The 23,826-nt window shown below is 41.2% G+C and overlaps 1 protein-coding gene across 2 annotated transcripts in view; it reads left to right on the top strand.

The window, feature by feature from the left end:
- The window catches only part of GGH (gamma-glutamyl hydrolase), a 23,938-nt gene extending 1,208 nt beyond the window's left edge, over positions 1-22,730 (top strand). Inside the window, exons 2-9 of one of the 2 annotated variants that reach the window (XM_024127088.1) lie at positions 2,865-2,979; positions 6,656-6,706; positions 10,499-10,583; positions 13,857-13,995; positions 16,181-16,287; positions 16,371-16,461; positions 20,765-20,902; positions 22,347-22,730. In XM_024127088.1, coding sequence (XP_023982856.1) covers positions 2,865-2,979; positions 6,656-6,706; positions 10,499-10,583; positions 13,857-13,995; positions 16,181-16,287; positions 16,371-16,461; positions 20,765-20,902; positions 22,347-22,468 — 848 coding nt within the window. In that variant the 3' untranslated portion in view covers positions 22,469-22,730. The remainder of the gene's footprint in view (positions 1-2,864; positions 2,980-6,655; positions 6,707-10,498; positions 10,584-13,856; positions 13,996-16,180; positions 16,288-16,370; positions 16,462-20,764; positions 20,903-22,346) is intronic. The other variant, XM_024127089.3, reaches the window with a different exon arrangement.
- Positions 22,731-23,826: the final 1,096 nt, after the last annotated feature.

Below are 23,826 nucleotides of genomic sequence, written 5' to 3' on the forward strand. Positions count from 1 at the left end.
GCAGAGCACAGGCTCCGGGCGCGCAGGCTCAGCGGCCACGGCTCACGGCCCCAGCCACTGCGCGGCATGTGGGATCTCCCCGGGCCGGGGCACGAACCCGTGTCCCCTGCATCGGCAGGCGGACTCTCAACCACTGCGCCACCAGGGAAGCCCGACAAATGTATGTTTTAAAAAGAGAGTGAAATAAATTTGCATTGCCAGAATAGACATTTGATACTGGGCAGGGGAAGGCAACCCAGGAGAAATCAGCCCGGATTTTAAATTTGCAGAAAGTAACTTGTGTGTGGACAGTTAAGATGGTCTCATTTTAGCTGTAGTGTTATGCCTTTCATATTGTTTTTTGTTTGTTTCCCCCCCGCCCCCGAAGGTGGGCACTGTATTGCGTAACTAAATAGAAAGTAGATGAGCATTTTTTCATGTATATTGGTAGTGCCCAGTTTTCATATGTGTTGTGTATCAGTATTTGGAACTCGGAATGCCTTATTTTATAAGCTACTTAAAATATTGGTTAGAATCTCCCAAGGGAATGAACTCAAAGTATAATCTCATGTAGTGTGCTGGGAATTGTGGGTGCAGAGGGGAGGGAAAAAGGAAAGAAGAGGAGTGATTGTTTTCCCTTTGCTAGAAACAGTGGTTTCTAGGAAACAAGTCCAGGGTCAAATATAGAAAAAGTAAGTAAGCTTTTGGTTTACTCTGATCAGTTAAGACAAAATAGTTAACTGAACACCTGTGTGCAAGGCACTGAGTTAGGAGTGCAAAGGATTCAAATAAAAGAAGCCGCGAAATTCATGAGATGACCTCAAAGGCTGGGTAGAATTTTGGTCCCATTTTGAGGGGCGGGGAATATAGCTGAGCTCTTGTCCCAGGATGGAGATGGGGCGGGGGAGAAGTTGGTGGAACTTACCTACTCTAATGTACTTTCCTCCTTTCTGGTACCTTGTGTCCACATGTCCCTGGCCTGCCTTTGTGGCACCTCATCCTTGCCTGACCTGTAACCACTCCATTTCCTATGACACTCCCTAATTCTTTCCCTGCCAACTGTTACTGTCCTTAATAAGGGTGATCTTACCGCTCCATGAGGAGAAAAGCAGTCTTACTGAACAAAGTTGGGCATGTGGCATATATGTTAACTGAGCGCCTGATGAATGCCAGTTATTGTAAGAAGCTGGGGATACAGGTGACCGACTGATAAGGACGGCCCTGCCTGTCAGGTGGCCTACAGAGACACTGAAGGTGTTCCAAATGGTGAAGTAGTGAGCGATACAGGCACAGGTATCCTCTCCAGAGAGGTTTGTTTTGATGTGTCCTAGATGCCAGTGCTGTGCTGGGGCTGAGATTTCAGGGGTAAGAGGCAGCCAGAGCGGTAGGTGGGCCCGAGCATCAGGGTCTGTAGAGTTTGTGAAAGTTTAGGAACCCATCGAAGTGCTCAAGCAAGGAGATACCCCCTGCTGCTTTGATCTCTCTCTCTCTCTCTGTCTGATTTCCTTTCCTGTCACTTTGTCCCCTTGCCAACACAGGAAGGACTCTAGTCACAGGCACTCCTTGCAGTGGGACAGGCACGGAGCTGACTCGGGGTCTTTGCACTTGGTATTCCGTCAGCCTGGAGCCTTCGTCCCCCAGACATCCGCGTGTGGCCGACTCCCTCACCTCTCTGAAGTCCTGCCGGCGGTGTCATGTTCTGCCTTCTGAGAGGACTTGCCTGGCCACCGCATTTAAGAGACTTGCCGGCGGTGTCATGTTCTGCCTTCTGAGAGGACTTGCCTGGCCACCGCATTTAAGAGACTTTCTTCTTTCCTATGGATTGGAACTTACCCAGTCCTTCCTTCCCCAAACACACAGCTTCTTCGGCTGCTTTACTTTTCTTCTCGGCTCTTACCACCAGCCATCACACTATTGTTTACCCTTTTGATCTTGTTTACTGTGTTTCCTCTCTTCTCTCCCTTCCACACACTGGAATTAAAGCCCACAAAGCAGGGATTTTGTTTGTTCAGTTCACTCATGTGTCCCCAGCACCTAGTTCAGTGCCTGGTATATAGTATGATTCAGTAATATATGCCAAAACAGTGAACGGTGATATCATCAGATTTCTTTCCCTGTGGAGAACTGGTTGGAGTTGGAAGGCAGTTGTTTAAGAAAGGATGCAGAGAGACCTTTTAAGGGGCTATTATAATAGTCTGGGGTCGGGGGGACGCAAGATATGAGTTGCTTGGATTAAGGTGGTGTTGATGATGTTGGAGAGATATGGATAGAAGATATTTTCACTCCTTTACTTTGTTGTCAAGGAAACGATGTGCCTTAGAGTGTGTGGGAAGGGAGAGGCCTCCTTCTAGATTGAAGGATCTGTACTCTGAAGTTGATTCTAGCTTTTGTGAAAAAGACTAGTGCTATTGTAGACCTACTCTGGGGGCTTATTTGGCCTCCCTAATGAGGCAAGAGAGAAGGCTGCTTAAAACTCAGATCAGGGCTTCCCTGGTGGCGCAGTGGTTGAGAGTCCGCCTGCCGATGCAGGGGACGCGGGTTTGTGCCCCGGTCCGGGAGGATCCCACGTGCCGCGGAGCGGCTGGGCCCGTGAGCCATGGCCGCTGGGCCTGCGCGTCCGGAGCCTGTGCTCTGCAACGGGAGAGGCCACAGCAGTGAGAGGCCCACGTACCGCAAAAAAAAAAAACAAAAAAAAACAAAAACTCAGATCAGCCTCCACTACTCCTTTCCCAAATCCTATAGATGTGCTTTCAGGAGAAGCTTCATATTTAATTCTGTGAATTAAATGAGTAGAGTAGTGACATTTCTAGGGTGATGTGTTTCAGTTTTTGAGCAGGAAAAAAGGAAATTGCTTGAAACTGAAACTTTTTTTTTTTGTAATTTAGGAATATTAATGCAAAGGTGCCATAGTGAGAACATGAAAATCCTGGGAAAATACTATATTGCTGCATCCTATGTAAAGTATCTGGAGTCCGCAGGTGCAAGAGTTGTACCCATAAGGTATGATTCGATATTTTTTACACTGAGTAATAAAAACTGCAACTGCTGTTTTATCTCAAAAATTATCTTTTATCTCTAAAATGAATGCTTTCTCTCCTATGAGCACGTCATTCAAGTGTGTTAACATCACACCTGATTTTTGTCACACATCTGATGCTTAAGAGTCTCTCATTAAGTCGTTTAAAGTGTGAAGCTCTGTGCGTCTATGATATCGTTAGACGCGTGGCGTATGTGTTAGAGAGAGTGTGAAATGAGTTACCTTTACCCCAGAAAAGGTGCTCCTCATCAGACATTGTGAAAGTATCTACAGCTTCACCAGCTTCATCCCATAATATTAGGGTAAGGAAACACTTAGGGAATCAAAGAGTGTTCTAGAAGAGGACTTTTAAAACACCTTTGCTCTCTACTCTAGAAGTTTGGAAATGGCTAATACAGCAGTGTTGCTTACAGTATAAATTACAGGTATTGCACTTTTAAAGGAGGTACATTATTTTTGTGCTATAATGACCTAGAATAATAAAATGATTCATGTCATATTCATGACATGACATGATAATAAATGATGCATGTCATTTTGATTTGGAAAGAGTTGAATTTTTTAACAAAAACCTTGTAAGTATTGATATTATCCTATCATCCAAAATTAGTTATATTTTAGGGTCTTCCAGCACCCTCACCTAATCCATTATAAGTGATTTCACACACAAAACACAACTATTTGCTCTGGGCAACTTGTTTCTGTAAATAATTTTGCATTAAAAAATTGTAACAAAGAAAAGTACTGCTTAAAAAGAACATTAATACTAAAAATGCAAATATTACAATTTTGAGAATGGTACCACCAAATGTTTTTATGTTTAGATTCATAGGGATTGTCTCTTTGCTTGATCTTTTACATTTAACTGTCTCTACTCCAAGATGAACATTCGCTTTTGACATTAGTCTTCAATTTTTTAGTAGCAGATCTAATTTTTCAAATGAAATCTTATTTGGAACCCAGATAACAGCAGCATTTTAGAGCTGAGGCGGAGGCTCTGGACAGTCCTTAGGACAATGTTGCAAAGTTTTGATCCTGGAAGCTTTTTCTGCAAGCTCTTCTTTTAGGACGTAGTGCTGATAACACAGGTGGGAGGTGGAGAGTAAAAAGGCAGGTAGGCCAGTTCAGAGACGGCTGCTAGGTGTGAGTAGGCTAGGTGTGAAGTGAGAAGGGCTTGGCTTAGAGCAGTGGTTGTAGGATCAATGGGTAAATATTCTGAAAAAAAAAATCAATAAGACCTGACGAGTAATAGAATGAAAGAGAACAGGGAGGAATAGATGAGAATGACAGAAGTTTTGAAATGGGAAGTTTTGAAACTGATGATTTGTAGAATACTGGGACTTAAGACTGAGATACGGAAAACGTGACTGTCAGCGTTCAGGTTAATTTCCAGCTTGGGTTCCCAAAGTTCACTTTAAGGTATATTGCTCAGAATTAGAATCATGTGATCCTCTAAAAACAGTGTCATGCATGGCAGCTAAATTCCCAGAGGAACCTGCAGAGGATTGCCTGATGTAGAATGAGACAAGTGACCACACCAGTAACATTGGATTCATTTCTGAATTTCGGATGCTGGGGACCAGCTTCTGCAGTTTCGAAGGGAAAAGGAGGAGGATGGGAGACCTAGACAGCATCCTGGAGCAGTTGAAGAAGTTTGTCTTTGGTGTCCTTCCTCCTCTGTCTGCTGCCTTCGCCCTCAGGTGCCCGGTGCACTCAGGTTATAATGATCTTCCGCCGCAGGACTCGTGAGACCCACAGAGTGTCCCCCACCTGAGGGCTGGCCTGTGGCTGCCCACAGGCTGCTCTTGGTTTAAAAATGTGTTTCATTCACACAGTGCTTAAAATATGTTCAAATCAGAAGACTTTGTAAAAGTCTGAATTTTTGGCTTCCTTTTTTTTGAAGGCAGTTATCTGGAGCTCATTTAAAAGAGAGCACATGCTCTCCATTGGCAACAGTGCCTGTCACTCCTTTTCACGTTGCTGAAGCTGTGTCATCTGCCATCATTACCAGGCTTTCGCTGTTTTCTTTCAAAAGAACTTATTGAGAGGGTCTTTTGTTTCAAGAAAGTCTGATAACATGGAAGCACCATCTGTGTTCAAAGAATGTGACCTGGTCTGTTTTGCCTGCAAGGCCTCTGAGGCGCTTGAGTTTGTGACACCCCCTTCCCCCAACCAACAGTTAAGCCCCTTAATAGTGATAAACAGGGCCCGAAAATTCAGTCATGGACAATGGGGGAGCCATTTACTTAGAATGCCTGAAGTGGCTGGAAACAGGCTGCATGGCTAGCTGGTAGGAGTCCCTGGAGCACAGCTGAGTGATCTGAATCCATTCTGGTTCCTGATGGTGGTAGTTGCCCATCTGGTTTAAATATCCACGGGGAAGATTCTGGGTCCCTACTGGTTCCTTCTTTGTTGACACAATCTAGGGAGATTGAACTGGCAGAATACTGGGACTCACATTTCATCTTCCTATCACTTCCCAAGTCACAGCCACCTGCCCATTTATCCTCCATTTAAGATAGTGGTAAGCACTATTGCAGTGTCACCCACTGCTTTGTGGCTCTCTGCCAGAGGAGGATTATTATGAATTTCTGAACAGCACAGCTCATTTGGGCTTAGAGGAGAGCCTAGAGGAGTTTTCTGGCAAAGCACAGCTACATTCTGGGCATCATAGGTATCTCCTTAATAATGGGAGAAGTGTGCTAATACCCTCTAAAACTTTCCTGTGGGGCAGAAATGGACTGTAGTTGATATTTGCCTACTTTTTCGGCAGGTTGAGAAGGCATTATGCCTTTTTCTTCTCTTATACAACCAGAAGACTGCTAAACATAGAACAGTTCTTGCAGGAATTCATAAATAGGATGCTCTTTTCCCTTGTTCTTTCATTCTGTCAAACTTCTGGAAGAGTAACCTGTCTTACTGTGACATAATTCAAGGCTGTAGCCAGTTGTCACATACTAATCCCATGGGTTTTCTCCGGAGAAAGGAATAAAATCATCAATAATGTGGTGATTGTTAGGAAAGCCTTACCAGATGTTTGATGAAGGGAACTTCAGAATAATTACCTGGTCAAATTAGGCCCATCTATAGAGACCTGCATGTAGTCTGTACCACCTAGATCTGAACTCTTCTGACTTGTGAATACACAGTAGTTCTGAGACCTTTGCAGTTGGCGGTATGGGTGGGTTGAAGCAGGGACTTGGCATTTATATTTTTTGCCAAAGCTTCCTGTAGTTAAGATAGGTATGCTAATAAACCTCTTAGTCTTTACTTAAAACTACTGAGTATCCTTACCTTTTTTTTTTTTTTTTATCTTGGCTAGCAGAGAAATTACTGGTACCCAAATCTCATGGTCTTTAATGTTTTGCATATTAACACATACCTCACAATATCAAATTACATTAGACCAGAGGAAAACATGTTTACTTGTCTGATTAGCAAAACAAGGATATAAGTATGTGGCCTTCATGTAGTTTGAAAAAAATGCCTCTAGGAAGGCAGAGAGGTGATATAGTACAGTATTTAAGAATTATTTTTCAGCCGGCTTTTAAAAATTAATGTGGTGACTTCATTTAGAGGCTTACTTTTCTTCTTAAGTTTTGGGAGTGGATGTTTTGTAATTATTTTTATTGTTTTCAGGCTTGATCTTAAAGATGAAGAGTATGAAAAGCTTTTCAAATCTATTAATGGGTAAGTTGCCAACATTGGTTTAATATAGTGTATGAGGTCTAAGCAATGCAAAAAAGTACATATAAATTTAATACATGTTTCTATGTAGCTATCTTACGGTGGTGTAATATTAGTTTTCTGAGTTGAGAGGTGCAGAAGTCCTGCAGAGAGAAGGCAGGTTAAGAAATAAATGTTACACAGTAGACAACATACAGTTTTTTTTAATGTGCGACATAGTCTTTATTCTTTTCATGCTTGTCTTAAATGTTTTGAAGCCACTTTGGAGGCCATGGCATACTGCTTGCTTAGGGGATGTATAAGTCTTAAGAATGAGAATATTAATTGGTTATTTTTCAGAAGGTGACTTGGATAGAACTTGGAAAAAAGTTTTATATCCTCTAGCTTCTTCGCAAAAGATATGATTGCTTAGCTCACAGAAAAAAAAACCTCTTAATCATATGAAAAAATGTGCAACATTACTCACAATTAGAGGAAAGCTAATTATAGCAATTAAAAGCCATCAAGTTAGCAAAGAGCAGAAAATGTGCTAGTTCTCTGAGGGTGTGAGGAAACAGTGTTCTTATCCTTTACTTATGGGAGTTGTTGATCCAAATAATCAATAAACAATTATTAAGGAACAGAAGAGAGTTTTATTCGAGCCAAATGGAGGACTGTAGCCCAGGAAGAAAGTGCTCTGGAAAAACACGGTTTTATATCTTGACAGAAGAAAGAACCTACATCAAACACAACCGGGGTACATTTCTTCAAGGTTTTGACAGACAGATTAGCACATATACAGCGAGTCAGCATGACCTTGGTGTCTGGGAAGGGAACCTTATCTTTGAAGGACTACTAGCATGGGTGTCATAGGAAGGGGAGACATTTATCCCTGTCTTCAAAGTGGACTTTTTTTGAAACTTCTGGATAATGCATTATTTTCTTAGTGGTTAAAGCAGTTGTACAGCACTTGTTTGATGCACCATAAGATAGGCTGTTCTAGTTAACGTAAAGTTCAAGCCAAATCATGTGTAAGCCAGGATGATGTCCCCATACCTCAATAGGTGAAAATTTCTTCCATCAGGGTATAAGTTATATAGTCTTTTGGGAGCAGTTTTACAGTATCTATTGAAATTAAAAATGCACATACCATATGACCCAGGAAATCCTTCAGAAGGAATTTTATTTTACAAATATAATCACCCCTTTTAACATATACACACTACTATATATAAAATAAACCAACAGGGACCTACTATATAGCGCAGGGAACATACTCAATATTTTATAATAACCTGTAAGGGCAAGTAATCTGAAAAAGACTATATATACATACATACATACATATACATACATATATGTATAAAAAAATGAATCACTTTGCTGTATACCTGAAACTAACACATTGTAAATCAACTATACTTCAGTAAAAAAAAATTAATAAAACAGAAAGAAAAATATAATACCCCCTTATGTGAAGACTTAGGCCCAAACATATGCATTGTAGAATTGTTTGAAATACTTCTGATTTAGAACCCATCCAACAGTCCATCAGTTGGGAATTGGATAAAAAAATAGACTATATGCATATAATAGAATATTATGCACAGGTTAAAAATGAGGCTATCTGCAGATGTTGCCCTGAATCACTGTTGTTCTGTGAACCACGTGATAAGCAAGGCACATAGTGGTGTGTATAGTATACTACCATTTACTTTTGTTTTTAAAGTTGGGGTGAGGAGATATGTATAACATATATGAGGTCAACACAACAAATTTTAATGGTAGTTATTTCTTTTTTCTTTTTTTTTTAAATTTATTTATTTATTTATTTTTGTTGCAGTGGGTCTTAGTTGCAGCAGGTGGGCTCCTTAGTTGTGGCTTGTAGGCTCCTTAGTTGTGGCACTCGAACTCTTAGTTGCAGCATGCATGTGGGATCTAGTTCCCTGACCAGGGATCGAACACATGTTCCCTGCATTGGAACGCAGATTCTTAACCACTGCGCCACCAGGGAAGTCCCATAATGGTGGTTATTTCTGATCAGGGGTGGGATGGAGGGAGTCTGTTTTACTGTAAAGCTTTTATAAAAAGAACTTTTTAAAACGGGGCACGAACCCGCGTCCCCTGCATCGGCAGGCGGACTCTCAACCACTGTGCCACCAGGGAATCCCTATTACTATTTTTTTAAAAAAAGCTATGTTCAAAACAGTCGTTTCATTCACCTCAGTTTGGATCAGTAAATATTTACAGTAAAGTTAGTTCAATTTAGTGAAACATTTACAATGCCTGTTATATGCAGTGTACTTTGGCATGGACAAAGGTAAATAAGTCCAGGCGAGAGTATATGGTAGAGCCTCAAAAATATACAGCAGACAATGAGCAGGACTCTAACGCCACTTCAGAAGCACCTTTACTGAGCCTTGTATGCAGTTTTTATTTGGGGGGGCGGGGCTTGCAGAGATAAAAGGGCAGAGCCTTGCTTTGAAGGAGTTTGTCAACTGAGAGGGATAGTCAAGTTTTACTTTATGAATGGACTTTGAGATTAAACATACCAAGTTTGTTCAGAGGCAGCTTTTTAAATACTGAGTCAATGAGAAGGGAGAACTGTTAATGAGTCTTCATTAAGCCACTTTAAACTGTAGGGTTGGGGCTTCCCTGGTGGCGCAGTGGTTGCGCGTCCGCCTGCCGATGCAGGGGAACCGGGTTCGCGCCCCGGTCTGGGAGGATCCCACATGCCGCGGAGCGGCTGGGCCCGTGAGCCATGGCCGCTGAGCCTGCGCGTCCGGAGCCTGTGCTCCGCGACGGGAGAGGCCACAACAGAGGGAGGCCCGCATACCACAAAAAAAAAACAAAAAAAAAACTGTAGGGTTTTCTGCTTGGTTTTGTGGCAGATGTTCTGCCTTATAGTTTATATATTTCCTACTAGACCATGATCTTACTAACAGCAAAAATTACCCATCTTTGTCTCTGTGGGCTAATACCTATTACTGAATGAACACAGTTCAAAAGTGATATTTCACGTATCTCAAATTCATATTTAAGTATTTTCAAAAATTTTAATATATTTAATCCAACCTTTGTAATCTCTTGAATATCCTTAGTTACTTTAAGAGCTTTTTAGAGTTAGTTTAAAAAGTTGATATGAAAACATAAATATTTTTCTCTCTCTCTCTTTATTGGTAGAGTAAAATAAAGTCAAATGTTTGTGACTCTCCCCTTTTTTTTCCTAGAATTTTTTTAGAATGGTAATTGTGTTCTTTTTCAAAATTTTCTAACACCATTCTTATTTCTGAAGAGATTTCAGGGTAATAATAATAAATTTTAAATTCCATGGATATTTAATTCCAGCCTACTATATTTTTATGACTAGTTTGTTCTTTATTGTTAAAACAGATTTTTTTTGTGAACTAAGCCTGACTCATGATTATGGACCTGCAATTGATTTTGGCATCTCTGATCATCTTAATTTAAACCTAGCTATACTTGGAATTTTATTTCTACTTGATTTCTAGCTGTGTGTACTCTCCTCCCCTTGCCCCATTTATTTTACTTTAATTTATCCACACTCTATTTCAAAAATACACTTGTTTATCCAAGAGGTTTGGTAGAATATGCACAAATGCATTGTTAACTGCAATAGTTTACAAATGGGTGGGATTGTAAATATTTTGTATTTTCTTTTTGCCTAATTTTTCTCATTTTCTCTAATGATCTTGCTGCTTATATAATAAGGAAAAGTTGTTTTAACATAAAAAGATTGTTTATTTTCTGGGAGTGGGGATGGGTTGAAATGCACCCTGTTTGATGTTGTTTCAGGATCCTTTTCCCTGGAGGAGGTGTTAACCTCATGAAGTCAGGTTACGCCCACGTGGCCAAAATATTTTACAAGTTGGCCATACAGGTAAACCTCAGTTATTTCTTATTATTCCAGGTGAGGTTTTGTAATTTTCCACGAGGATAATTCTTTTTTTAAGCACGTGGTAATACTTCCTGCACAATTACCCTAGTCTCGTCACACCTTTAACTTTTGCAGTGCCTGTTCTTTTCCAGCCAGTGGCAGCTCTTGCCCATTTTCTCTGTGCTTCATTTAATTCTGGGCTCCAGGGAGCCCTCAGAGCCCTGCTGGCTGGCCCTCTCTGTGAGCTCATTAACGTGAACCAGGCCCTCATGGTGGCTGAGTAAGCTGTCTTCATTATGTACTGGGCATTGTTCATGTGTTGTGTTTTTTGTGTTTTTTTTTAATTATTTTTTTTGGCTGCGTTGGGTCTTTGTTGTTGCGGGCAGGCTTTCTCTAGTCGCGGTGAGTGGGGCTACCCTTCATTGTCGTGTGTGGGCTTCTCATTGCGGAAGCTTCTGTTGTTACGGAGCACAGGCTCTAGGCACGTGGGCTTCAGTAGTTGTGGCATGCGGGCTCAGTAGTTGTACATTGATTGATTTACATATATTGAAGAATCCTTGCATCCCTGGGATAAATCCCACTTGATCATGGTGTATGATCCTTTTAATGTGTTGTTGGCTTCTGTTTGCTAGTATTTTGTTGAGGATTTTTGCATCTATATTCATCAGTGATATTGGTCTGTAATTTTCTTTTTTTGTAGTATCTTTGTCTAGTTTTGGCATCATGGTGATAGTTACCTCATAGAATGAGTTTGGGAGTGTACCTCCACAATATTTTGGAAGAATTTGAGAAGGATGGGTGTTAGCTCTTCTCTAAATGTTTGATAGAATTCACCTGTGAAGCCATCTTGTCCTGAACTTCTGGTTGTTGGAAGATTTTTTTTTTTTTTGCCGCACGCAGGCCTCTCACTGTTGTGGCCTCTCCCTTTGTGGAGCACAGGCTCCGGAGGCGCAGGCTCAGCGACCATGGCTCACGGGCCCAGCCGCTCGGCGGCCTGTGGGATCTTCCCAGACCGGGGCACGAACCTGTATCCCCTGCATCGGCAGGCGGACTCTCAACCACTGCGCCACCAGGGAAGCCCGAGACAGAATATCTTGAAGGTAGCTGTTCATGTCTCATCAGATTGCATGACTCTGACACCCTTCAAGGCATTCCTCATTTCATATCATATGGTTCCATGTACTTAGTACATGCTCAGTGGATATTTTTTGGAAAAACTAGGGAACAAAATTGAAATTTTATAACATGAGTGATTTAAAATGCATTTGGAAGGCATATATATGAACATTATAAAGCCACTGTTCCTTTGCATATAGAGACTCATGTAACTGGCTTGTGCAATTTAAAAAAAAAAAAAAGAAAGGAACCACCTAACCCATAAGACCCAAAGGCCTATTTAAAAAAATGTAATTAGGGCTTCCCTGGTGGCACAGTGGTTAAGAATCCACCTGCCAATGCAGGGGACACGGGTTCGAGCCCTGGTCCAGGAAGATCCCACATGCCGCGGAGCAACCAAGCCCGTGCACCACAACTACTGAGCCTGTGCCCTAGAGCCCGCGAGCCACAACTACAGAGCCCGCGTGCCACAACTACTGAAGCCCGCGCGCCTAGAGCCCATGCTCTGCAATGAGAAGCCCGCACACCGCAACGAAGAGTAGCCCCTGCTCGCCATAACTAGAGAAAGCCTGTGCGCAGCAACAAAGACCCAACACAGCCAAACACAGTGGTTAAGAATCCACCTGCCAATGCAGGGGACACGGGTTCGAGCCCTGGTCCAGGAAGATCCCACATGCCGCGGAGCAACCAAGCCCGTGCACCACAACTACTGAGCCTGTGCCCTAGAGCCCGCGAGCCACAACTACAGAGCCCGCGTGCCACAACTACTGAAGCCCGCGTGCCTAGAGCCCATGCTCTGCAATGAGAAGCCCGCACACCGCAACAAAGAGTAGCCCCTGCTCGCCATAACTAGAGAAAGCCTGTGCGCAGCAACAAAGACCCAACACAGCCAAAAATAATAAAATAAATAAATTTTTTTAAATGTAATTAGCTACTTGAAGATTTCAAAGCAAAGAAAAAAGCTTAGCAACCTTGAACTTCCATTTAGCTGTAGCCACTGGGGTCCACAGGCCCTGATGAAGAAGCCCTGAGAAGTGATTTCTGTGCGATCTATTCGGTTCCGCTCTATGTCCTTTGCTCTGCTGATCACAACAAACAAAAGACGTGGTCCCAGCAAGTGGGGATTTAACATTTAGTTCAGAAATCAAATTTGGTGCATATGGAAACAGAGAACAGTTCAACCCTCTTTTGTGCTTATTGTAAGTGAATGCAGTAAGACCCTTCAACATAAGGTATACAGTTCTAACTTCTAAAAATAATATTTTCCAGACTTGCATATAAAAGTATTAAAATCCTATCTTGAGATGGGAAGTATAGGAATTAATGCTGTTCTATATTTTTCTCATTGAAGAACAGAAAAAAACTCCCTAACAATTTCCTCATTTAAAATGAGTTACTGTTAGGTTGTATTTTACAGTCTATGCAGGAAAACCACTGCTTTTAGAAAAATTACAAAACCCATTTTTGTAACTATCAGCACATGTGGGTTAATCTTTGGTTAATCAGAAAATTCAGTTGCTGGAATGCTTCTCCCCCAGTCACACTGGTTGTTGTGATTTCCTCTGAAGAAACCCAGTACATTTGTACTTTTTTAGTTGACAACTTTTACTCTCTGAAATTTTATTTTACTTTTGTTTGCCAACTGTTCCTTTCCTTCCAGATCATGGCTTTCACCTGATTTAAATCTGATTAGCTGAAGGTGGTATAATGCAGCTGTTACTATAAATTCTGAGATAATGGAGGAGAGACTTCCATTCAGAGTATGTTCAAAACCGGACAGCCATTTAAAGCAACAAGATCTGTAGAAAATGTATAAATAGGCATTTATCTAGCATTATCTTTGATATTTACAGTCCCTGAATGTTACATGTGTTGTTTGGTAGTTGACTGGCAAATGTTTGTATCTTTCCCAGCACAACTGAGTTTGGATAGTTTGGTTAATTAAACCTGAACTATTATGTGGGAGCTTGATCTAAAGAGAGATGAAGTGATATCCTACTGATAGAAGAGAGAATAAGTGATAGCCTACTACTATTGATCCTGGAAAACTCCTAAGAAATCCATGTATACCTCAGGTGCCAATCTTGTATGACAAACCAAATGTATAATTTTTATTTTGAAAAGTTTGAGTAAGCTTAGTTTTCTCTTTATTCTGCACAGGGTTTTGGTAATGGAGACTATTTTCCCACGTGGGGGACCTGCCTTGGATTTGAAGAGCTTACGTATCTGGTCAGTGGAGAGAGCTTATTAACCCTCACGGATACTGTTGGAATTAAAATGCCACTGAACTTCACTAGAGGTAAGAATTCTCTTTTGATCCTGAAAAAAATATTAACTGGGCAGGATTAGTAACTTGCAAGTATCAGAGTAAAAAAATGTTCATAACATTTGTTAATTTGGAAGTTATTTACACAGGCTGAAGATGTGAATGATCACTTTTTGTACTGAGTTATAAAGATGGCTGAAGGAATTTTGAATGTCGATAACGTATTGCTTCTAATGACATCAGGACAGTGCATGATTAAAAACTAAAATCAGACTTGGCTTTGAGTCCTAGCCTTGTCACTTCGGCCTTGGGGAATCGTTTAACCTCTCTTAGCTTTAATTTCCTGATTTGTAAAAGCGTTTACCTCTTAGGATTTTTTTGTGAGGATTAAATAAGATAATGTTTTCCAGGTACTGTGATAAGCACTTTAAATATTACTCTAATGAATGTTAGCTATTATTATTATAGTCAGCATTTTTTCCTGGGCTGTGTACTCTGTTTCGATCCCAGCTAGGGTGCGCTGCAGTTTCATTCTAGTACTAACCACCTGGAGTTATCACAGACTCCAGTTAAAGGTTATCTCCGTGACTAGACGGCCCTTATGTCGGATACCAGCCACAAGTCACCCCCCCAGGCCACCCGTACGTCTGATCAGCTGGCCATGAACCTTGGGATTCCCACAATCCCCCTCAGGTTTAATAATTAACTGGAATGACTCTCAGAACTCAGGAAAGTGCTATGTTTGCAATAAAGAGTTTTACTGTAAAGGATACACATGGGACAGGGTCTGTGAGGGAATATAGAACTTCATGCCCTCTCCCTGTTGAGTCAGGGCACGTCACCCTCCTGGCACATCAATATGTTCACCAGCCCTGTAGCTCCGGTGAGCTTTGGTGCCCAGAGTTTTTATCGGGACTTTATTGTGAAGGCATGATTGATTAAATCATTGGCCGTGTTATTGAACTCAGTCTCCAGTCCCTGTCTCATGCCTGGAGATCAGGCTAGCTCAAAGTCAGACCTACTCTAGAAGTCCAATGCATGTCCATTGCACTACATAGCCAGGTGAAGTCAGACCTGCTATAATCACGTGGTTAGTTTTTCTGATAACCAGCCTCATCCTGAAGCTGTCCAGGGGCCACCTTGTGTCACCTCATTAGCATTACAGAGACACACCTATCAGTCAGGAAATTGCAAGGGTTTAAAAGCTCCCTGTCAGGAACCGAGGACAGAGACCAGACAAATTCTTTACTTACCAATCTGTGTAAATAGATAATGATTCTTGTAGGTTACTTGATTTCTGAGTCATCAGAATTGAATGCTACCAACCATCCTGTTCTCAGAAGGATTTTGGATAGAAAGTAGTAGTTGTTATACATAGAATCTATAAAATGCTCTATACTTTTCAAAGCTCTTTCTCACATTATCTCACTTAATTACTGCAAGAATCCTTTGGGAAGTGTATGTATTAGGTCAGTCTCTTTTGGTTGTATGTGGTTAAAACCGGGTTTATACAAAAAAAGGAATGAAATCCGCTGAAGTAAGGTATCAGCGGATTTTTATTATCTGGGGCTCTGGGATTCTAATGGAAGCCATTAGCATCCTGAATGAGGGGTTCATTTAGGGACAGCTGGCATTAGGGCCTTGAACACCATCAGGATATTCTTATCCCTTTGCTGGTGTATGTCTCTGTCAGACTCCAGAGCCCTCATTGAGGTAAATTGCTTCTTTTGATCTATTTAGCGAGTAGAATTATCTTGGCCTGGTTAATGTTTTTTCCTACGTTGTTGGTATTTTTAACCGTTTAAGTCCCAGATACCTTTGAAAATGTGTTGAAAGTTCTGGGTCCTTTCCTGAGAAAACAAATATATACACATGTGGAAAATTTTACCTATTTTTCAGCACTGTCTAGAGAACTCATTTTAAAATCCCCTGCTTACTCTATGGCTAGCCTGCTCATTATCACGTCTGAAGAATTTTAGTTATTTATGTTACAATTCTAGAAGAAAAGTACTTAAGTATGGAACATATTTGGAATTGTGTGTTAAACTTATTTTGTGCTTGACTAGAATACTTCTGTGGAAACGATGTGTTTGCATATCATTTAGTCATCTTGATTATGTCTTAACAATGGCCTCTCTCTGGCTGTAGATCAGTGACTTCAATGGATTTTATTTTTTCTGTGTTTAAATTATTTATTTTTATGCTTAAATTATTTCAGGTCCATTGCAGAGCAGAATGTTCCAGAATTTTCCTGCTGACTTGTTGCTGTCATTAGCAGTAGAACCTCTGACTGCAAATTTCCACAAGTGGAGCCTCTCTGTGAAGGTATCACATTAATAACACAATGAAATTAATGCATTTAGATTTACTACAGAAGTAATTATTTTGTTTTTATTTTTGTACTTTAGAATTTTACAATGAATGAAAAGTTAAAGGCGTTTTTCAATATATTAACTACAAATACAGATGGCTATATTGAGTTTATTTCAACAATGGAAGGTATGTATCACTGCAGATGTACACTTTATTTTACTTATTTATTAATTTTGATTTTATAGTTCTCTTATGAATAAGATCATGTTACTTTGGGGACTAAAGTTAGAAGTTAGGGCATTTTTGGAGACAGGAGACCTGTTTTGCCCATGTTCCAAATCAATTGTGGTTTACCTGGGTCACCTTCTATGATAGGGTGATGAAAAAGGGAAGTGAAGAGTAAGGGGAGAGTGGATGAAGAAGTAAATGGAGAAAGTGATTTCTGTGTCTAGCAATACTGCAGATTAAGGACATGCTCCAGACAACAACAAAAAATGTGATTGACATACAGAAAAACTTCTTCCTAAATAAATACATTGATGAAGAGACGGTAAGGGTATTCAGGCCCCACATTGCAGGAGGTAAGTGGAGTATTTAGACCAGCCTTCTTATTGAGTCAGGAGAGCTTGAGATGAAGCTCAGGAGCCCCCTCCCTGGAGAGTACCGCCATGGAGCAGGACGCGAAAGGCCGGACCCTCAGTAAATCCTGCCTGCAGAACTGCAGGGAGAGTTTGCCATCCTGAACCGTAGCGCTGAGGGGGTGGGCTGGACAATCAGTAGGCCTCGCGTGTTTTCACGGCAGGCCGGTCTAGTGTGGCCTGCGCGGTACTCACTGGGAAGTTCGGCACATCGTAAGTCAGAAGGTGTGTGTGAAGTTATCTCGGACTGATAGCGCCTCAACGTGCGTGGCAGAAACAAATATCAGTAGTGCTCTCTGGAGGAACCTGCATTTATCCGGGACTTTTAAGAAGTTTCCATATGAGGTTTTAAGGAAAGTGATTGGTTCACAGCCAAAACATCACAAGTGCGCAGGAAGCAAAATACCGTGAGTGAGAGCTTGCAGAGTCAGTAGGCGGTCTTTCAGCTGGTGAGGCTGCTCGGTGCTACTGGCGAGGCCCGAGCACTGGACTGGAGTCAACTGGGACGAAGCGGAAGTGGTTCACGCTATTCACAGATTGCGGCCAGGTCACTGGCTCTCTAGTTGGGGGAGATCAGATGTCTGAGGGTTCAGAAACGACCTCCCCGGAATTCTGGGAAGGCTGATGAATCCAGTCTGAAGTGAACCACTCTGAACTTATCTCTCTAACCCTGTTTCCCCTCCTGTATTTCTTACTTTAGTTGACAGCGTTGCCATTCACCACATCATCCAGCGTTGGCTGTCCTTGACTTCCTGCCCTCATCCTCCACATCTGAGAGGTCCATACCACTCTCTACTTCCCAAATCCTTCTTGGGAATTCTTCTTCCCAAATCTCTCTATTCCTCCTGTCCGACTCCAGCATAAACTACCTGCCACCTGTGTTGCCGCAGGAGCTCCTAACTGTTCCACAAACCTGCCTTCCAGTTGGTCACCAGCAATCCCCCGAGATTCCAGTCTGACCACATTGCTTGGGAAGAAAGCTCCTCAGTGACTCTTCAGCACTTGGAGGATGGAGTCTGGATTTCCCAGTCATTTACTCCTGGTCTCCCCCGCCTTCATCGCTAGCCTGGATTCCATGCACCCTGTTCAGTACACGCAGCCCTCCACAGAGCAGCACTTCTTGCCCCTGTGCTTTTTCTTATGTTCTTTCCTCTCCTCTGAAAAGCTTTCCTTCCTCCCCATTCCCTTCTGCTGATGACCTCTTAGCTAGCTTTAAGAGCTCAGGTCAGTGGTCAGCTCCTGAGGCCATCCCTGCCCGTTATCCTTTCTCTCCACATCCTCAGTGCTCTTGCTTTATACTTGCTCTGCACTTCCTAGGAACGTCTTTGCACTTATTTGCTCGTGTTCTATCTTTCCTCCTAGGCTAAGAGCTCATTGAGAGCTGGGACTCTGTCATTCTTTGTGTTTCCAGGACTTTATGGAAATCTCAATAGATGTTGAATAGATGAGTAATTATTTAAATGAAAGAGTACTGGCTTGGAAATTAGGGACTAGGACTTCCTGTTGGTTCTGTCCCTGGCTATGTCATCACACCAGGCTCATTTGAAAGTTTTATCTTCTGAAAGTTTTCTGACACCTACTACATAGAAACACTTGAGATGCGCCTATTTGCACATTTCCTTCCTGTTCTTGATATTTTTTTCTAAATTAGTGAGCCAGGGCATGATTCCTAGAGTTGTCAGGAACCTGCATTGATCTTTTAGTGACACAGTTTACAAAAAAAGAGGAAATCTCAACTTGTTTCTGAATGTCAGTGTGTATCTCTGTCCTATCCATTCATCTATCTGAAAAACCTTTATTACAGTTTATCACTTGGGGCTTTTCTTTTTTAAAATAAATTTAATTAATTAATTAATTAATTAATTAATTTATGGCTGCATTGGGTCTTTGTTGCTGCACGCAGGCTTTCTCTAGTTGCGGCGAGCAGGGACTACTCTTCGTTGCGGTGCGCGGGCTTCTCATTGTGGTGGCTTCTCTTGTTGTGGAGCACCGGCTCTAGGCGCGCGGGCTTCGGTAGTCGCGGTGCGTGGGCTCAGTAGTTGTGCCTCTTGGGCTCTAGAGTGTAGTGACACAGTTTACAAAAAAAGAGGAAATCTCAACTTGTTTCTGAATGTCAGTGTGTATCTCTGTCCTATCCATTCATCTATCTGAAAAACCTTTATTACAGTTTATCACTTGGGGCTTTTCTTTTTTAAAATAAATTTAATTAATTAATTAATTAATTAATTAATTTATGGCTGCATTGGGTCTTTGTTGCTGCACGCAGGCTTTCTCTAGTTGCGGCGAGCAGGGACTACTCTTCGTCGCGGTGCGCGGGCTTCTCATTGTGGTGGCTTCTCTTGTTGTGGAGCACAGGCTCTAGGCGCGCAGGCTTCAGTAGTTGTGGCTTGAGGGCTCTAGAGCGCAAGCTCAGTAGTTGTGGTGCACGGGCTTCATTGCTCCGCGGCATGTGGGATCTTCCCGGACCAGGGCTTGAACCTGTGTCCCCTGCACTGGCAGGCGGATTCTTAACCACTGCGCCACCACTTAGGGTATTTCTTATTCTAAATAATACTTTTCATATCTCAAAGAAATATATTAGAAGATCTGCCTTTCAGTTACCTATGTGTAACAGTTAATTTCCTGGTCATCCAGCCCATGGGTCTCCTGCTGGTGGCATCACATGTGGTTCAAGACGAGAGAAAGAGAGTATGTCACAAAGAAGGAGGGAGGGGGGAGGGGCGCAGTGGGGAGCGATGGAATAGAGTGACCGGAGCTGCTTGCTGGTAGGTTCTTTCCTCTTGTGAATCTAGACTGAGGAAGGCTAGGATAAAATAGGTTTCCTTCTTCTGACATGATCTCTCTTAGCAGAGTCTCATGGGATATGAGGACAGTGCCCTTTTCCCTAGATATCTCTACTTTTGGACAATTCATTTCTGTAAGTATTTTCCCATGGTAGTGAGGGTTATAATTTCAAAGCAGAGATAGTAGAGGGAGGATTTTTTTTTTCAGTTAAAATGAGGAAAGGCATATGTGAAGAGGAAAAGAGATGAGTATAGATATTTCTCAGAAAGTAAATATTACACATATTTTTTTAAAATTATGGAATTTTAAAACCATATTTAGAAGTAGAGAGAGTAATATAATGATCCCCTGGGTACCTTTCTCTAAGCTTCAACAACTATCGCGTTTATGTGGCCATTCTTATTTCATATCTATTTTCTCCTCATACCGCTTAGTTTTTGGAGTAAATCCTAGGGATCGTATCATTTTTGTATATAAAGATATTTAAGAATTCTAAAAATAAGTGAAGTACATTACCAAAAATCTTTCACATCAAATTTAAACTTTTAAAAACTATTTAAAAATTGGCACACTGAAACCATGAACCTTTCCATAGACTGAGAGAGAGACACAGTTTAGCCTGAGACTTACGTAAAAGGACACTAAAGATGCTGGCATAGTCCATGCTCATGTGAATGTCATTATAGGAGGGGATGAAAATGTGGTATGAAGTGGAGGGAAGAGAGTTGTAGAAGAAACTTGTGACTAATCAGATGTGCACTTGACTGTTGAGCTGGGATATATTCAAAGGCTCAGTTATTTCACTCTACTCTGATCACCTAGTAAAGCGAATCATCTTTCAAATTATAAAAGGTTGTAAGTCAGTGAAATACTGTGTTGTGAACTTTCACACTGACTGTGAACTGCAGTTGTTTGTGTCTGAGAGAATGTGCACAGTTTAATTTTGTCTGACATTGGGTGTTATAAAAATAATGTTTTACACAGGATGTAAAACATAATTTAACTGTAAGTAACATCCCAGACCATTGTTATTACTTAATACTCACCAGTCTGTGTTCTTTGTGCAGGATACCAGTATCCAGTATATGGTGTCCAGTGGCATCCAGAGAAAGCTCCTTATGAGTGGGGAAAATTAAAAGGCATTTCCCATGCGCCTGATGCTGTGAGGGCTGCGTTTTATTTAGCAGAGTTCTTTGTGGCTGAAGGTAATATGGGGCAGGGGTTATAATTTTATCACCCTAGGGTGGTTTTTGAAGGAAGTTGCCCTCATCTGAACTTCTGTGTACTTTTACGCTATACATGTTCTGTAGGTTTAACTTTTAAAAAAATTAATTCACGTGAAAGCCCTGAAATTGAGATATTAGTCATTCAAATCAAACCAGGACAGTTATTTCAGTTAACAGCATTGTACACTCCAAAGTGGGCTGATTTCTTGAACAACAGCATAAAGATTGTTTTGTTTTCTTGAGTACTTTTTTTTTTAGATTCCCCTCCAATTACCCTTCTTAGGGATAATGATTTAGTTATGACATTCTCTGAGAATTAGATCTTACTTTCCCAAGACAGTTATGTAAATTGAATCTATACTCATCAGTCTGTGGTTTTAAGGCTGCCTTTCTGTAGGTATTGGGACATTGGAGAAAGTTAATATGCTTTGCCTGCATTTTCATGGTGAAAACACAGGCATAGTCATGCTATGTTATGTTTGTGGGTAAATTGAGAATTTGGTTATAGATGCTTGAGGCACTCTGGCGAGTCGCGGGCCCGGGGAAGATTTCCGTGAGCTTTGTTTGCATCCTCCCGTCACGCTTGCCCTGAGGTTTTATCAACCCTCCGTCAACACTCGCAGGGAAAGTGCTTCCTCCTGAGTTCACTGTGGTTTAGAATTGTGCTCAGTTGAATGGGTCGTTTCATTACAAAAACCCCAAATTAAAAAAAAGTTCTCCCATGTGTAGTATAGTCCCAGAAACATCTTCTGTCGTGTGTGTAGGAGTGAATGAGAAGAGCAGAGAGCAGAGCAAGGCAGCAGCACCGCAGGCACAGCTACAGGGCCTTCATTTTCCAATATCCCTCTTGCTAAAAGTGCCATGGAAGCCTGTATTTCCTTTATTTTGACTTTAGGGTAAAGTCTGAGCCCTCACCCCCTCACACCTAAAGTTCAGCCATGTGACTTCTTCGTGCCTCCTTGCTTTTCAAATTTCTGCTTTACCTGGGGGAGATGCCTCCCTTCTCCCCTGCCTCAGCTTTGCCAGTTTCTCCATCCTCTTGAAGCATCTTCCTGATTCGTCTATAAAAACTTCTGTGTGGTGACTAGACAAGACTTCTTGAGCGTTAGGACCTTGCCTTGTGGATGTTTCCATCCCCAGGCCCTGCATCAAGCCGTGCACACGGTAGGCGTGTAGTAGGCGTTTGAATGAAGGGGAGGTGAGCACCACGTGGGTCTGGTGCCGTGTAGGCTCGGCTGCTGTCAGGACGGCTCTACTCCAAAGCAGGAGCTGCTTTACTGGGGGGAGATTTGGTAAGATGGTTCTCCTTTTTGCTGGTATTATCCCACTTAATAATGCTGATTATAGGAAGAAATATTTTAAAGTAGCCTTTTGAAAATCATCTCCTATCTTTTTAAAAACTAACGCTTTCGTTTTCTTGCAGCTCGGAAAAACAATCACCATTTTGAATCTGATGTTGAAGAGGGCAAAGCACTAATTTATCAGTACCGTCCAGTTTATACTGGGAACATTTCTTCGTTTCAGCAAAGTTATATATTTGATTGAAAGCCTTCAGTGTGTTAACAGAGAAATTTTGATTAACTCCATGATTAAACTGTTGTAATAACTTGCTACTCATGACGATAATAGAAGGCCACAGAGATTCCTTTCCTGTGATGTTACTGGCTCTGATTCTTCATTCAGTATATTTGACTGTTTATATCGCATTTGATAATCAGTCAGTGAGACAGATACATAATCTGAGTGTTTTTCATGGAAAAGCTTTCTTTTATCTGAAGATTAGAAAAAAATAAATTTATTGAAAATACAGATTATTTTTCTAACTGATTGATTCTGGAAATACGTAACCACTCCCTACCCATCCACCTACCTCATCCTTGCTGAAGACTCTTTATTTTTTTATTAATTTTTATTGAGTTATAATTAACATACAACATTATATGAGTTTCAGGTGTGCAACATAGTGATTTGATATTTGTATACATTAGAAAATGATCATCACAATAAGTCCAGTTAATGTCACCATAGGAGATTGTTACAGTATCATTTACTGTATTTTTTCTGCGTACGTTACCTCTTCAGGACTTACTTATTTTGTAACTGGAAGTTGATATCTCTTAATCCCCTTTACCTACTCTGCCCTACCCCCTACCTTTCTCCCCTCTGGCGACCACCTGTTCGTTCTCTGTATCTATGACTTTTTCTGTTTAGATGTGTTTGTTCATTTGTTTTTTAGATACCACATATAACTAAAATCATTCAGTATTTGTCTTTCTCTGTCTGACTTACTTCACTTAGAATAATGCCCTCCAGATCCATCTATGTTGCCACAAATGGCAAGATTTCGTTCTTTTCTAGAGCTGAATAATATTCCAGTGTGTGTGTGTGTATACATAATGGATGTATATCTAGGTATACATATATATGGAATATATATACATACATATGTGTTTGTATACATATGTATATATATGTATGTGTATATGTATGTTTATTGGGTTGGCCAAAAAGTGCCTTCAGTTTTTGAGTAAAAATAAAAGACACATTTTTCATTTTCACCAAGAACTTTATTGAACAACATATTCACCCTTTTTTTCCCACTACCTTCTGCCATTTTTCAGGCAACTTCATAATTCCATTTTCTCAGAACATTTTATCTTTCTGAGCAAAGAACTGTTCCAGGTACCTTTTACAGTCTTCCGGGGAAGTGAAATTTTTTTCCATTAAGCGAATTTTGTGAAGACCTAAATAAATGGAAATCTGAAGGTGCAATGCCCGGTGAATACGGCAGATGAATCAGAACTTCCCAGCCAAGCTGTAACAGTTTTTGCCTGTTCATCAAAGAAACATGCGGTCTTGCCGTATCCCGATGGAAGATTACACGTTTTGTGTTGACTGATTCT

Source organism: Physeter macrocephalus, chromosome 15, assembly GCF_002837175.3.
Source record: "Physeter macrocephalus isolate SW-GA chromosome 15, ASM283717v5, whole genome shotgun sequence".
NCBI classification, from domain to species: Eukaryota; Metazoa; Chordata; class Mammalia; order Artiodactyla; family Physeteridae; genus Physeter; species Physeter macrocephalus.